The sequence below is a fragment of the Elgaria multicarinata genome, chromosome 4 (genome assembly GCF_023053635.1).
Source record: "Elgaria multicarinata webbii isolate HBS135686 ecotype San Diego chromosome 4, rElgMul1.1.pri, whole genome shotgun sequence".
In the NCBI taxonomy this organism is placed as follows: Eukaryota; Metazoa; Chordata; class Lepidosauria; order Squamata; family Anguidae; genus Elgaria; species Elgaria multicarinata.
Window position 1 is genome coordinate 134,456,311 of NC_086174.1, and position 16,943 is coordinate 134,473,253.

The 16,943-nt window shown below is 52.0% G+C and overlaps 1 protein-coding gene across 1 annotated transcript; it reads left to right on the plus strand.

Annotated features, from left to right (window-relative positions):
• The first annotated feature begins 6,807 nt into the window (after nucleotides 1-6,807).
• Nucleotides 6,808-15,985, plus strand: GDF7 (growth differentiation factor 7). Its single transcript, XM_063125847.1, has 2 exons — nucleotides 6,808-7,192; nucleotides 14,997-15,985. Exons 1-2 carry the CDS (start codon nucleotides 6,829-6,831, stop codon nucleotides 15,983-15,985), a joined length of 1,353 nt encoding a protein of 450 aa, XP_062981917.1. The 5' UTR covers nucleotides 6,808-6,828.
• Nucleotides 15,986-16,943: the final 958 nt, after the last annotated feature.

Genomic DNA, 16,943 nt, shown 5'->3' on the forward strand with positions numbered 1-16,943 from the left:
GTGGCCTGTTGGGAAGCTGGAGAGAACCTCGGGATGATGATAATGAAACACCTTCGGTGGCCCGTGAGAGGCTCCCTCGGTCTCCGCCGCACTCATCACAGGAAGCACGGCAGATTCTCGGCGAGATGCAAGCGGGAAACCCCGCTGCCACTCTCCCAACCCCCCCTCCCACCACTACAAGATCTCAGATTTGTGAAAGCACAGGATTTGGCAGAGCTACGAGATTTATGCTTGTTCCTTTCAAAACCCTCTCTAGGGGATGAACTCTCCAAAACCACACACAATCCTCATCCTTCTTCAACCTGGTGCCCTCCTGATGTTTTGGACATAGAATCATAGAATCATAGAATAGCAGAGTTGGAAGGGGCCTCTAAGGCCATCAAGTCCAACCCCCTGCTCAATGCAGGAATCCACCCTAAAGCATCCCTGACAGATGGTTGTCCAGCTGCCTCTTGAAGGCCTCTAGTGTGGGAGAGCTCACAACCTCCCTAGGTACCTGGTTCCATTGTTGTACTGCTCTAACAGTCAGGAAGTTTTTCCTGATGTCCAGCTGGAATCTGGCTTCCTTTAACTTGAGCCATGCTGGATCACACCAAGGGTCCATCTAGTCCAGCACTCTGTTCACACAGTGGCCAACCAGCTGTTGGTCAGGGACCAACAAAGCAGGACATGGTGCAACAGCACCCTCCCGCTCATGTTCCCCAGCAACTGGTGCACACAGGCTTACTGCCTCAGATACTGGAGACAGCACGCAACCATCAGGGCTAGTAGCCATTGATAGCCTTTGCCTCCAGGAATTTATCCAACCCCCTTTTAAAGCCATCCAGATTGGTGGCCATCACTACATCTTGTGGTAGTGAGTTCCATAATTTAACTATGCACTGTGTGAAGAAGTACTTCCTCTTGTTTGTCCTGGATCTCCCACCAATCAGTTTCATGGGATGACCCCGGGTTCTAGTATTTTGAGAGAGGGACAATTCCTAGTATGCCTGGCTGCTGTTGGCCATGCTAGCTGGGGTTGACTGGAGTTGAAGTCCAACACAACCAGAAGACACCGATTTGGGGAAGGAATGCAAAGCAGTGGAGATCTTGGGTGGGCTCCAGACCAAGTCATACTTCGAGCAGACCCACTGAAATCAATTTCACTTGATTTAGTCGGGACTAACTTCAGGTTCATTGATTTTAATGGGTCCAACCCCATCTGTCCAGCCCTGACAATTAACAGGGCTGGCTTTCTGGCTGTAATTGACATGCACAGTTGCACTTGGCAAGCGAAGCCTGTGTAAATCTTCCTGTGGCAAACCCTTTCCCGTTTGAACAGCCCCTCCCCCACTTTTGGGTACTCCGTTTATATTTGCTTCCATAGTAGTTGAATAAGTGTTGTACGGAGGAGAGGGCAGAATGTGTGTAGATTTAGGGCCTCCTGCTCCTCAAAACTATATTGATAACTATATAGCCTCAGTGGGTAGAATTGGGGGGGGAAGCAGGGGTCTTTCTGTATATGTGAAACTTGATTTTCCATTTTAAAGTAATCTTCTTCAATAACATTCTGAATTGTCTTCTGATCTACAGAAAACTACAAAGAGTCACGTGGCACCTTAAACGCACTAACTGGAGAGTAAATCCGACTGACCTAAGTGGTCTTACTTTTGAGTAAAAATGCTTTGGATTGGGCTGTAAGCCTGCATTCCTATCCCCAGTTTCCAGGGAGTAAACCCCACTGAACCCAAGGGACTTACTCTTGAGCAGACAAGCATAGAATTGCGCTTCCTTGGAAGTCTGCTCCACTGAAGTCAATGGGATTTACTTCTGAGTAAACATGCAACGCTTTGGGCCGTCAGAGATCTGCAGTGTCATGAGTAGATGTGTGGTATACTTAGATTGACCAGCCTCCTCTCCCCTTAGTTTTAACGCCTTTGCTAAAAAGTTAATCGCATTGATTTTGTTAGGAATTCCAAGGAAAGATCATTCCAGTTTGAAGTGGGGGGATCTACACTACTTCTTTAAAGCGCTTTATAACAGTTTTGACAACTGTTGGGGCCCAGGACACACTGCATATACAGGTTTCAAAACGTTTTCAAAGTGCTTTAAAGCGCTTTAAAAGCAGTAGTGTAGATCCCCAGCTCTATTTAGGGCGCAATCCCACGCATGTTTAGGGGGGGGGGGGAGACCTACAACTCCCAACATGCTCCGGCCAGCCTAAGCTGAAGTATTTGGCTTGGGAGGGCCTTCCTGTACGTGTTGACTCAAAAATGAGTTCCGCACAGTGCTCAATGGGGCGTATTCCCAAATAAAGCTGTGCTTTATTCTTATATTAATAGGCGAACCCAATGGAAAACACCTCTCCTTGAAAGAACTTCGAAGCACTACGATTTCGGAGGGAATGTTATCTCACAGTATGGGCTTACTTAAGGATGCAATCCTAGACATGTCTACTCAGAAGCAGGTCCCATTGAACTCAATGGAGACCTACTCCCAGGTAAGGAGTGCAGCGTAAGCCCCGTAACACCCAGGACTAAACCTTAATTTCTCTAAGCAAGACCCTCTGATTTCAACGGACCATTACTTGGATCATGGAGCCGAAGGCTTAGTTAACGTGGAATTAAATTACGCTGCTTATTAATTAATAATTATTAAGTGAGACTTCTTAATTAATTAATAGTTGCCACCATTCAGTATTGCTACTCCCATGGTCGAAGTTAGTGGCAAGCCAAGCACTTACGTTCTGGATCGTGGAGTAAGCTGCGGTCTGCTGGGAAGTGTAATGGTGCCCTCCAGATGTTTAGGACTACAACTCCCATCCGGCTAATCTGATGGGAATTGTAGTTCAAAAGATTTGGAGGGCACCAGGTCGGCAAAGGCTGATGCGTAAGGGGACTGAAAAGCTGACTGGCTCATTCTTAAATTGATTTGGTGCCATTGCCTTCAACGGGGCCAGACGTCCGGCCGAAACCCAAACACAATGGGGTTGTGTTTTGGGTTTTTTTGGCTATGAGATTTTGGGCTGGTATCCTGCGCTCACTCCTTTGGGACCGATTGCACTGAATGGAACGAATGCATGGGGACAAGACTACCTTAAATACTCGTTTGTGAATGGGACAAGAAGATTCATAGTCAGTATAAACCAAGTTCATACCGGAGCATGAACTCCATCAGAGAACAAGAAATGCCAGACTCGGATGTATTTTTATATCGTTCAAATCGATGGGATTCGGTTTAGGACTGAAATGTAAAAGGATTGCTTGTGTTGTATTTAATTGTTATTACATTTATATCCCATACGTTTTAAAGGGACCCAAGGTTCTCTCCACCCTGTGTGGTAGGTTACGCTGAGATTTAGTGACTGGCTCAAAGTCACCCAGTGAGTGAGCTTCATGGCTGAGTGGGGAACCGAACCCGGATCTCCAGGGTCTCAGTCCAGCGCTCTAACCATTATGCCATACTGTCTCTCCCAACATAGAATCATAGAATAGCAGAGTTGGAAGGGTCCTACAAGGCCATTGAGTCCAACCCCCTGATCCATGCAGGAATCCACCCTAAAGCATCCCTGACAGATACTTGTCCAACTGCCTCTTGAATGCCTCCAGTGTGGGAGAGCCCACAACCTCCCCAGGTAACTGGTTCCATTGCTTCTCGTCTCTCTGTGGGTGCAAGCATCTGTCAATCATTTCTCTCTCCCACTCTCTAAACTGCAGCTTTGTTGAGGGAAAGGAAGAACTCTAGCTGGCTCCCCGAAGCAGAAAGCCGGTGAAGCATAATTTTTACAAGATGACCTTTAACTCTGAAACAGCTTAATAAAAGTGCCTGGCCAAAGGAATCCATCCTTCGCCCCATCTTCCGCCCTTTGGCGCTGTCAGTCTCTACTCCATGGCCAATTATGCAGTGATCCAAGCGGAACAATTAAACACTATTAAGACGGTACAGTTCTCCGAGGTTAACCATCCAGTAACACTACATGGAAGGAAGCACCAGAGAGATCACCCATGGGATGGATTCCTTCCAAGCAGAATATTCTTAAAGGAAACTCTCCCCAGCTCCACCTCACCTTTCAGAAACGCCGACCCACTTAGGGCGCAATCCTGTGCGTGTTTGGACGTCGTTAGCGACCTGGGAGTTGTACTGCTCCCCCGCCCCTGTCTAAGGGGGCATAGGATCGCGCCCTTATGCTACCATCCCACTTACTTTACCAGGAATTCGTCCACATACAGCTTGGTGGTAAGGAATCCAGTCAGGGCGAGAAACAATAACAGTAGCAGCAAAAACACCCACAACAAAAGCCTTCCGTGACCAAGCACCTGCGGAGTGAAATGCAAACGATATCTTAAATATGTTCGTGACCAACGCACTAGATAAATGGCTGGTTATTTTGGCTGCACAACCACATTCCCTTCAGATAAATCACCGCCGATCTTGAGGGCTTGGGTGTTATTTTATTATATGTGGAGAAAACAGACATCCCCCCCCTCCTCCCCACTCCAAGGGCTGAGAAAACTGAAATAACATCCTAGTCAATATCGCGGTTTGTTATTTTAATCAGGATCCAAGGAAACATCTGACTTTTACCAAGGAAACCCTCAAGAGAAGGGAAAACATTAGCACTCAGGCAAAGGGGAGGTGGGGGGGGGTTAGACGGGACGAGGGGAGAGAGTTTTGTTTTGCTTAATATTTTTCTTTCAGGCGAGAATCTCCTCCTAACATTAGTTGAGTTAAGCGACTTTCTCCATTTGGAGGCGGTGCCCTGATGATTAGCTATCCAAGGCACCACTTGTCCTATATGCACTTACTGGGGAGGAAGTCCCATTTAACTCCCTGACACTGACTTCCAAGTAAACATGCACTGGAAACCCAAAGCAGGATGGAAAAGAGGAGTTACTTCTGAAATACTGGCTTCTTGTGGTGGAAGGCAGGATCTACACTACTGCTTTATAACGGTATTGAAGTGCACTGACAAGTGTTGGGGCCCATGACACATTCCTTATACCTTTTCCAAACCTCTTTCATAGTTTTATATCCTGCTTGGTGTAGATCCAATTTTTTTTAAAAAAAAACTATCCTAAAAGATATATTCATCAAGAAATGTGCCCCACTGAACTCAAGTGAGAGCTACTCCCTAGTAGGTATATTTATACTAAGGGTAGTTTTAACAGGGATGGGAAGATAAGAAGACACTCAGCCTGACTCTACACAGAACCCATTGAAACTAATCTTATGTGCATTGACTCAGAGTAAGTCCCATTGTGTTCAATGCAGTTTACTCCCAGGTAAGTGTGCATACAGCAACTGTTTTTAGACTTTTGCCTAAGATCTGCATAGGATCGAGCTGCTAATCTTACTGAACACATCTGTTAGGTCAAGTAGATATAGGAGTATAATCCTATACACATTCTACACACAAGATTTAGTTGCATCTTATGAAATATTATTTTTCAAAGAGATAAGTTGGCGAAAGGAGAACTGCCCAGTTCATGTGCTTAGGGGCTTTGGTATGAATTAATGTACTAATTAATATATATATATATATTACTAATTATTACAGATATAGTATATATACAGTCCTAGAGTTAGTAATGAACCATTTTTTGTTGATAGAATTAATAGTGGTAGCAAGGATTTATGGAAGTAATAGCAGGAAGACTGTGGTAATAATACCTCCACTGCTAGTAGTAGCAGCAGTGCCAGTAGTGCCACTTCTGATGTTAATACCAGGAGTAGTATTAATAGTAGTATTAATACCAGGAGTAGTTCTTGCACACACACACACACACACACACACACATTTTAGCGTGTTTATTCGGATGTAATTTACACTGAATTAAAGGGATCTCACAGCACAAGCCTGTTTACTAGGAAGCGTGTTCAAAGGGTCTTAGTAAGTGTGTTTAGGATTGTAGACGTACTCCCATGAGACTGCAATCACAGAAACATAAACAACTATGCCACTCCTACTTCGAGTACTACTACTACCACCACCACCACCACCGCTCCTGTCCGTGCTCGTAGGAGTACATTAAGCTGTCAGTGGGGTATTCTTTAAATATGTATTTATAGTTGTAGGTTTGGGTGGTTTTATGCTTGGTTTTTATCGGAAGGAAGAGAGAAAAGCGAAAGGGGGTGGGGGTGGGGAGACAAGAAAACGAATTCCCCCTCCGAGTTCAGGGAAGTTGATCAAGGCGGTGTAACTTCCTCTGGGGTGAGTCCAATTCCTGTCACCTTGGGAGAAGCGGGACCCCCGCCCACTCAGGCTCCGGGTGAAAATCCTCCCTGACATCGCTGCCTCTTCCTTCCACCACCGCGTCCCCTCGGCGTCCGGGCTCCGGCACGCTGGCGCTGGCAGCGCGCTGGCTCCGCGTGGCCGCTGGCTGGGGAGCCCCGCGCGTCAAGACCTGGCCCGCTGCTTCTCGGCTGGGTGCGATTTCCGACGGATCCAATAAAAGCATGTTGTTGTTTTGGAAAGGAAAGAAAAATGAAACGCGGGGAAGGAAGGAGATCTTGAAAAAGCAAACACATGACTCAGAGGCGTTTGTTTGCGTTTGGGGAGATGTTGCTGCTGCTGCTCCGCTGGGCTCCCCCACCCCCTCGCCTCGCCTCGCCTCGCCTCGCCCTGCGCGCACCGCGGCCCCGAAGGAGCGCCGTTGCCAAGCGGCGGCCGCTCGGCAGGGGGCGCTGCGCGGGGTCCGCACCGCCGCCGCCGCCGCCGCCGTCGTCGGCGACGATTCCACACAATGTTCAAAAGCGGCCGGGGAGTTCGCGGAGCCCTCAAAGCCCCTGCGCGAGCCGCCCGGAGCCCGCCGAGCCGGGTCTGCCGCCGCCCAGGAGCACGCCGGCAGCATGGAGCTGAGGGCGGCCGCGGCGCTCTGCCTCTGCTGCCTCTGGAGCGCCTGCCGCCTGCGCCACGGGCAGCTGGACGCCGCCGCCGTCAGGCCCCTGGCCGCGGCGGCCGCGGAAGACGCCTCCGCCGCCTCCGCCGCCGCCTCCCGGGAGCCGGAGCGCAGCCCGCGCCTCGGCCGGGCCGCCTTTCGCAACGCCACGGTCGTGCCCCACGACTACATGGTGGCGCTTTACCACCGCCTGGCCGGCAGCAAGGAGCCGATTCTGCCGCCCCCAGCAGCCGAGGAGGGCGAGGCCGGCCGAGCCGCGGAGGGGAGCCGCGCCGACACCGTCACCGGCTTCGCGGACCAGGCGCAGCCGCCAGGTGAGCCAGCCCGGCGGGGAGTCCACCTGCACCCGGCGCTCCCAGCCCCGAGGGTCCCCCCCCCCCGACCGCGCGCAATTAGCCCCGGCTTGCGCAAGGCAGTGCGCGCCGCGCGCCGCGACGGATCGGCTCCGTTTGGTCGGAGCTGGTTCGCCCCACGCCGGGGTTGCGATCCTCCCTCCCTTCACCTGGGAGTAAGCCCCACTGAACTCAATGAGGCTTCCTTCTGAGCAGACCGGTTTTAGGATTGCAGCCGTAGTCCAGTGAATTGCGGGCTCTCTGCTTTTGCGCTTTGCTCTCCAAGGGAGTGACTTGGCTAGGATGGCTAGCTTCTTTCTTTCACATCTCCCAGGGAACGTGAGAACGAATATAGGACGACAAGCGGGTAGGGAAAGAGAGAAACGACCCTCTTTTCACTCCGGGAAGGGATTTAGCCCCGTCCATGCCAAACACCATCACCAAACCCCCAGTTTTATCGGGTGCCCTAGCGCAGATTGAAGCATCGCAGTGAACCCCGGGGCCACTCAAGCAATCACCGGGATTCTTCGTCAGAGTCCTCATCTCAAGAGTCATGATCCATTCCCAAACTGGTGAGGCAGGCTCGTCCGAATTTGACATGGGCTAATTGAAAACAAACACAACTTTCGATTCACCTCTAGCAGTCCCCAACGAATCGTATAGCATTTAAAGGATCAAGTTCAAAACTACGCCCCCCCCCTATAAGTTCCTCTTCAATTTCACCGATTCCATTCTAGTCTGTCTAGTCTCTGCGACTAATTTAACGGTGTGTCCAAACCTGATTTTATATATATCAGGTTTGGATACACACACACACACACACACACAATTATTATTATTATTATTATTATTATTATTATTATTATTATTATTATTATTATTATCTCTCTTTCTCTCTCTCCCCCCTGCTTGCTCGGTGAGTGTAGGTTTATGGTCGTAAAACATTTAAAAGCAAAAACCAGTAAAAACAACGACCCTGACATATTGAGGAGGGAAATGAACCATATACTCGCAAATTGGTGTGTGGGGGGGGGATCTTAATGTGAACCCAGATCATTAAGGCTGCAATTTTATAGCTACTTTCCTGGGAGTTCGCCCCAATGAAGTCAGGGGGGTTGACTTCTGAGTAGATATGAGTAGGATTGCACTGTAAATCAGTTTTGGCTATAGAAGAAGAAACATACCCAGAGATCTCACTGGCTGGCATAAACATAATAATGTGTGATTCGATCATACCACGGCAGAGGAAAAACTGTAACGTTGGGAGCTCGTTTCTGGTAAATCCCAGCCTTTTTCTCTGGACCCAGAGGTATGTAAATCTGCGGCCGACCCCAGGGTGATATAGGGCATCATCGCTGCCTGTCACCCGAAGTTCCCGTGGCTTCAGGCGAAGCCGCCTTTCGGAGCGCTTCTTAGACAGCGCGGCGTTTGTTCCTCTGACAATCCGCTGCTTTCGAGCGAGAGCGAGAGAGCTGAGCGAAAGGAAACGGCACCAAGAAATGCAGAGGGGAAGAGAGAGGAAAGGCAAGAGAGGGTGGAAGGAGAAGGAGAAAGAGAAGGAGAAGGAGAAGAAGAAGGAGAAGGCGAAGGAGAAGAAGAAGAAGAAGAGGAAGAGGAAGAGGAAGAGGAAGCAGCAGCAGCTGCAGCGGCGGCGTTTGTGTTTGTTTTCCACGAGAAGACGAAAGGCAAGAAACACGCGAAGCCTTCTCTGTGCTGGGTTTCCTGCCTCGATCCCAGCGGGGGCAGAGCGAAGGGGGCCCCGGTCCCAGCTCCCCCTGCCGCGCCATTCCGCTCCCCTCGCGCGGTGCGGGCCGGGCTTTGGCATCCACCCAACGGGGACAGTTCAGCGCCCTGCCTTGACTCGGGAGGCCACCTGACGCAGGGAGAAGCGAGTGGAGGTGACTGGCGGGCGGGCGGGGGGGGGGGGCGGGTGGACGTGGCTGGGTGGGAAGCAGGTGTAAAGCGAAGGGAGGGAGGCAAGGAGGGAGGGAGGGAGGGGAAGGCTGCTGCGAGGCGGCCAATCCCCGAAGGCCAAGGCAGGGGCAGAACGCCGAAGAGCGCCCTCTTCCCTGGGGACCGCGAGCGCTGCCGCCTCCTGGAGCGCCTGGCTCGGCTCTCTGCGCTAGCGTGGCGGCGAGCGAGAGCTCCCAGGTGCTGTCATGCTCAGCATCTTCCGGTGCGCCCTCCTCCTTCCTGGGCTGGTGCTGCCTCTCTGGGGAGGCGGCGGGGCATCTTTGCCTGCCACTTCCCTGCCAGGGCAGTCAGGCTAACCCAGGGAAGGTCTCTCCCCACCCATACATCCCGCCTCCCCTCCCCTCCCCTCGCCTTGGCTTTTGGGATGTTTCTGGGTGGCGGTGGCACCCCTGATCTCCCGACTTTTGGAAAAGGTAGGGCAGAGGTACGGTGGTCGTTGGGGTGTTTTGGTTTGCCGTTCGGGTCATCTGGATGGCATCCATTGCCGTGGAGAGGCAGAGAGCAACGGAAACGCAGCTCGAGTTGGAGAAGCGGAGGGCGCTTCAGCCTCCCCTCTCTCGCCTTCCCCGCCACGAGCCACCCTCGAGGAGGTGTGTGAAAGGCTCGGGAGATCCTTGCTCGGCGAAACCCCCCACCGCGCTTGCTCCGGGGCTGAAACGGACCCATCTCCTTGGCTGGAAATCGACAAGCCGAGCAGAGGGTCTGCTTTGAGCGCTCGGCTCCGTTTTGGTTTCAGAGGTGATTCGGTTTGTTTGTTTTCGAGGGCCACAACGCAGCCAGAGTCAAGCGAAACGGATTTCTGAGCATGTGCTTAATTTTTCCTCTTCGAAAGCCATGGCACATAAAACAAGTGTCTAGGGCTGCCTTTCAGACACTTGGTTATTTATTTACACTACTTGGTGTGGGTCTCCTTTCCATGAATTTGCGCAAAACCACCAAGCGTCAAAAAGAAAATAGACGGGGGGCGGGAAACCACAGGGGGGGGGGGAGAGGGCACGATCCAGCCAAAGTGGAGCACTTTTACGCAAGTGCGTTTACTTCGGCCGCGCCGTGTCCACCATAGCCTACTGTCTATCGCCGGCCAAGAAGCCTCGGGCCATTAAAATGCTGCGACAAGACCTGCTTTCACCCTACTTCTAACCCTCAGTATTTTTCATCTTTCTGTAGAAATCCTCCATTAGGCTACAATACTAAACGCACTCATTGGGGAGTGAGTGGGACACAGTGGAACTTATTCCGGAGTAAAGATGGGTAGGATAGAGCTGTACAACACGACGATTTTAATCATACAAATGTTTCGGGAGGGGGCGTGATGTCTCGGGGGAGGCGGCAAGCCAATCTGTCCAAGAGTTTGCCAGAGTTTCCCTTTATTTCTAGCGGAACGAAAACCACCGCTTTTCGGGCTGATTTAGGAAGTTTACATAGAGCGACTGGACTGTGGAAAGATATAAATATCAGGTGCTTTTTAAAACCCAAGGGAGTGAAAATATCAGGTGCTTTTTTTCACACCCAAGGGAGTGAAAACCAAATGGGATCCCCATTTGGGATAAAAGGAAGAGCGAGGCTAGCGGCGGGCGGCTGCCTCCGGTCCTCTTCCGCTTTTTGCTTTCGATTGCGAACTTTTTTCCTTAAAGAAGACGAGGGAGAGAAAGCCCCGAGCTGTCAAATTCAGAGAAGCGGCCGTCGGTAATTCCAGCGCCATTGCAAAACTCTTGTTTCCGCCTGGCAATTTGGTGAAAACGGGAGAAGAGGGCTTTTGAGGGGCTGAATAACTGAATTCATGCAGTCCCGATATTCCTTGCCACCTAGTCTTAACGGATGGGTTTGGAAAAGGACCGAGAAACCATCAAATCAAGGGGTATCACGGCTTAAATTGTATTGAAATGCTGAATGGTTGCTGCCCAAGAATTGGGTGTGTGTGTGTGTGTGTGTGTGTGTTCAGTCCCTGCCTAAAGAATTTACCACTTTATCCACAACACACACACACCCTTTAATATATCAAGGGGTAAAAATAAATAAGCCCACCCACTAGTCACGCAAGGAGTGCAAGTCATTAGGACTATTACTGAGATCAGGGCAACTTGACTTTCTAGCGAGTGTGTGTTTGGAGTGTTGCACCAACACATGAATATATTTATAGACATGACCCATGTTTCCATGATAAAGGACACCAGAACCTGGCCACCAACCGGGCAGGAGTGCTGAAATGTCCCGATTGAACCAGATTCAAAGCAGGGTCAGTGAAGTTATTAAAGTTACCCTGATTTAATAGAAATAGTCGTGTTGTGACCCGATTAAAGAACCTTTAAATTGCAGGAGTTTTAGGCTGCAATCCGATGCACGCTTACTTGGGAGTAAGTCTCACTGCACTCACCCGGAGGTATGTCTCTGAGTTCAGGGAGCACAGCAGAGGTTTAATCTACTGATTTAAATACGTCTAGATTTGCAGAAGAAAAAAACAGCACTTCTGGGAGCGATGCTGTTGGAAGGAGGGGGCAGGCCAAGGGCAAATGTCCTTTTTAGAAGACGCAGGCAGGTGTGTCCACAAAAGGCACCCTCTTCACAAAGGCGTCTCCTGAGACTCTTTCTAAGATGGAATAATAACTCTGCGTCCCAATTAATGAGAGGAAGGAGACTTTTAAAGTCCATCGGATCTGTTATTTTTTAATTAATTGATTTAACTACTAAATCTTTCCAGCCCAGTAAAGGGACTGTTTGGCTCAAGAACCAGTTTATTTCCTCCGTTTTCTACTGGAAGGTAAAACCCCAAGATGTTATTCTATTTGTATTCCAGGGCAGTGAGTTTATATAATTATACATGCAGACCCCAAGACATGTGTGGCATGCATGTATAAATGTGTGTATATGCAGACAGAGTAATCGCTCTGATTCAACGAGGGAGTTAAGCAGGTGTTTATGTATCACTTGCTGAAATCAATGATATCTAAACGTGCCTGACTTTGGCTTGATCACAGACTATCATTCATGGTAGCTGTTGTGTAAAATATATCACACACGGACACACGTTTTGTGTGCGTGTGTGTACATTTTATATATATGTACGCACGCACACATATTTTGGTCCAAACCAAAAGCAGACGTCTGCTTTCGGTTTGGACCAAAATGCTGCAGACGTGGCAGCCCGATCTCCAGCGGTGCTGAAACTGCCGCGTCTCCCACGAGGAAGGACCGACGGGTCCGGTTGGAGGGCCCTCCCGGGACGGTGGTTCGAAGCCTGAGCACAGCGAAGGGTCCCGAGACGTCCGTCCGTCCGTCCGTCCGTGCCTCTGGGAGTTTCAGAGCAAACTGAAACCAGCTGAGTTCTTCAAAGGACTCCTTGCCGCCGCCTTCCCTTATCTTGGCTCCCTCTGGGACGTTTAGATTGATCGGAGAGGAAAAGCGCACCCCCGCAAACGAACAACACACACCGCGACAACCCCGAGGTCCGCGGGGCAGGCAGCTTGTGGCTGGCCTAGAAGAGACAATCCGGAAAGGGGCGTCTTGGGTTGATTCCCCCATAACTTTGCAGAAGGGCAGGGAAGAAGTCGAGGTATCCGAAGGCATTTTCACCCTGGTCGTTTCGTTTGAGTTGGGGAAAGCCCCAGGTATATTAATTACTTAATGTGCCCCGAAGAATGTGAGCATGTACAGAGGGGGTTTTTTTTTTTGTCACACAGAGAAATAGCAGAAGCCCCCTCTCCCCCCCCCCACTTGTATCTGAAGATGCTTCCACTTCGCATCTTCTATGCAGGCTGTTTTTTAAGGTGCAAAGGAACTCCCATTCTCCTCCCAGGTCAAAACCCAGCTAAGTCGGTTTGGAAGAGTAAGGAGGACAGAATCATAGAATAGTAGAGTTGGAAGGGGCCTACAAGGCCATCGAGTCCAACCCCCTGCTCAATGCAGGAATCCACCCTAAAGCACCTTTGACAGATGGTTGTCCAGCTGCCTCTTGAATGTCTCTAGTGTGGGAGAGCCCACAACCTCCCTAGGTAACTGGTTCCATTGTCCTACTGCTCTAACAGTCAGGAAGTTTTTCCTGATGTCCAGCCGGAATCTGGCTTCCTGTAACAGGACAGACCAGAGACAGTGTGGCCTAATGGTTAAGAGTGTTGAACTGGGCCTTGGGAGACCCGGGTTCCATTCCCCACTGGGCCATGAATTTCACTGAGCATGACTCAGCCTGGCCTACTTGTGAGGATAAAACGGAGTTCAGGAGGGGACGACCATGTAAACCGCCTTGAGTTCCTAATAGTGAAAACTGATTTGGCTGGCCACAGGGGAATTTGTATCCTTTCCTGTAGCCACAGTTCTTACGATCAGGACTCCCGAATGTGATATCCTATCTCCCTTTAGATGGTGCCCAATAAATAGGATTGGGATCCTGACTGAATTCCTATAATGCCTTCCTGGGAGTAAGCTCTACAGGCTTCAGTGGTGCGTAGACATGAATAGGACGGCGCTGCAACAGACATTCGCCGCCTTTGGTGGGGGATGATTCATTTTATCCAGTGTGCGTGCATGTTTGTGTGTAAGGGGGGGCGTGAGAAGGGGAGCGACCTGTCGTGTTATTCTGGTTAGGAAGCCGCATTTAACAATCCAGATCTGTTACTAACCATTCTTTCTTTTACTTGGTCTCCTCTCTTTTATTTATTTTAACTTAATTTTGTTTATTTGTCGACGTCACATCTGATTGGTTTAATTAATCCCAGGGAAAGTTCGCGTCTGGCTGGAAACATACACGGACGGGGAGGGGTTAATAATCCCCACAAGTGATTCGACAACCATCAAAAAAGAAAAAAAGACTGACTCTCCCCTTCCCCCCCCCGCGCGCACGCGCCCCACTTCCCTCCCCAAGAATATGGATGAGCGCATACACGTGAACAAAATGATCCTTGACAGATTGGGAAAATGTTTAACTTGGCTCGGAGTACGGAGCATTAAACCGGGAGGGTGGGAAGAAAGACATGAAACGATCCTCCAGAACCTGCTCAATTCAAGGGCTAAGAAATAAATACAGATGGTCAGTGTAAAGACCCTTCGGAGTTTCTTGGTTGTCTCTCTCTAATGGAAGGCAGCGCGGGCGGGGGGCGGCCTCCACGCTCCTCAATTTGAAAGGAAATGCTCTCCAGCGTTTAATCTAGAAAATGAGCCGGGCTGCAGCCTCAAAATTGCTTTTAAAATAAATAAAATCCCCCAGGACTTGAAGGCTTCCCCCCCCCCCCGTGGTGAAGAGGCAGCACTCTGCACACGCTCAAGGGCACTATTTTTAGGGTGGCTTCACACCTTCCAGGGCTGGGTTCTTGATCTGCGTTAGGACGCGTGTTCCACAGACGCCTGGCGGGCCCACACCTCGGGAGAAACAGGCATCTTGGTGGCATTGAGTTCCCACGACCAGCTCAGCCTCCCTCCTCAGAACCCGTGTGTAATGCCGAAGCACAGCGGCAGGAGTGATCAGATGGCCCCTGAGCACGCGCAGAACGCCTTTCCTTCGTTAATAAGAAGTCACCACCAGGAGTAGACGGGACGGGGCGAGTTGGGCTTCTCAAGGGGGAATGCCATGGCTTGAGCCCCGGCACCTCATGGCCATCAGGCTGCTGCCACTCGCGCATGAGAGCAGCCCGTGGAGGCCGGGGGCGCGACGGCCTTGGCAGCTGGGCACTGTCAAGAGACCGGTGACTTTAGGCGCCCTTAGACGGGGGGGGGGGGGTGCGAGCGGCGGCCAGGAGGCTCAGGCCGAGGCCGGTCCTAGGGCTGGCGCGGCGACCTCCGCCTCTCCATTCACACGTCCTCCTCCCGCCCTCCTTTCTTGCAGATGACTCTCCGCCCGAGGGCGGCCAGCGATACGTCTTCGACATCTCCAGCCTGCCCGAGCTGGACGAGGTGGTGGGCGCCGAGCTGCGGATCCTGCGGAAACCGCCCGGAAACGGGAGCTTGGCTTCGTCCCCGGAAGGCCTCCTGCACCGCCTGCTGCTCTCCACGTGCGCCGGCCAAGAGGCAGGCCGAGAGCCGGAGCTCCTGGACGCCCGGGCGGGAGACCTCGTGGACTCGGCGGGCGACGGCTCCTCTGCGGCGCCCACGTGGGAGGTGTTCGACGTCGGGGCAGCGCTGGGGCGCCGGGCGGAGGCAGGCGGGCAGCGCCAGGCGCTCTGCTTCCTCCTGAGGGTCGTCTCGGAGCAGTCCGGGCGGCTCTTGCCCCCCGGGCAGCTGGGCTTCCGCCGGGAGCCGCCCTCGCCGCCCCACGAGAGGGCCCTGCTGGTGGTGTTCTCCCGCACCAAGCGGAAGGAGAACCTCTTCAAGGCGATCCGCGAGAAGATCAAGGCCTTGAGCGCGGCGGCGCCCCGCCTCTCGCTGGAGCCGCCCGACCCGGGCCAAGCGCCCCCGGCCCAGCAGCAGCAGCAGCGGTGGCGGCGGCGGCGGCGCAGGCGGCGGCGGACTGCGCTGGCGGGGCGGGCCGCCGGCGCCCGGAGCCCGGGCAAGAGGGCCAAGAGCCGCTGCAGCCGCAAAGCCCTGCACGTCGACTTCAAGGAGCTGGGCTGGGACGACTGGATCATCGCGCCCCTGGACTACGAGGCGTACCACTGCGAGGGCGTGTGCGACTTCCCGCTGCGCTCCCACCTGGAGCCCACCAACCACGCCATCATCCAGACGCTCATGAACTCCATGGACCCCGAGGCCACCCCGCCCAGCTGCTGCGTCCCCGCCAAACTCAGCCCCATCAGCATCCTTTACATAGACTCCGGCAACAACGTGGTTTACAAACAGTACGAGGACATGGTGGTGGAGACGTGCGGCTGCAGGTAGCGCCGGGGCCGGAGACCGCTGCCCCCTCCGCCAGACGCTAAAGCCACGTCCCCTTTCTCTCCCCACACCCCCACATCCCACTCGGCCCTTGGCGTACTGTAGCCGCGCGGCGATTCCAAGTGTGCCACCGCCTTGCTCCGCTCATAGGCCTGCGCCTTCAAGGGGAAGGGGGCCCGGGTCCGCTGTGGAAAAAGGAGGTGGGTTGGATTCTGCAGTCCCTTCCCGGGTGTTGCTGCTGCAGACTTTCTCCCCCACCCAGTGATCCGGGCCTGCTGCGTCCTTCAGTAATTCTGCTTTCCAGTCTTGGGTTAAATGTTCCACCAAACGGGCACTTTAAAAAGGAAGGAAGGAAGGAAGAAAAAAAAAAGACGTCTTGGAATTACAGTCTCCAGAATACTTTGGCAAACGTTTGCTTTTTCTCACCTGTCTAGTAGGTTAGCTGAGGCGAATGGCTGTGGCAATAATCCATAGAGGTGGTGGTTCTCAAACTCCTGGATTTTCAGCAAACCATTTTACATTTGTCTACTAATCACCCCCTGCACTCCACCTCCCCCCGCCCCCCCGCCCACTAGCCACCTCCCGTACTTTGGGAGGGGTATATTCTGGAGTATATTCTAAAGGGAACAAAGTTCTCATGAGTCTGTAGGTCTCGCCAGTTTCCTGTCTGAACTGAGAGTATGCCCTGGAACCCATCACACACATAGTACGTTGTGGGGGGATGATCAGAAGTGACGTACCATGGTCTTTTAGGGAAGCCTGTCTGCCATTACTGATAAGAGTTCAGTTGAATACAGTTTGGAAACCACTGGTCTATGCCATCTCTTTCTTCCTCTCTTTTCCCACCACCTGCACTGCTCTCTTTAGCTGGGCCACAGCTAGACCTAAGGTTTATCCTGGGATCATCCAGGGTTCGCCCCTGCCTGAGCACTGGATCCCCTGTGTGTCACCTAGATGAACA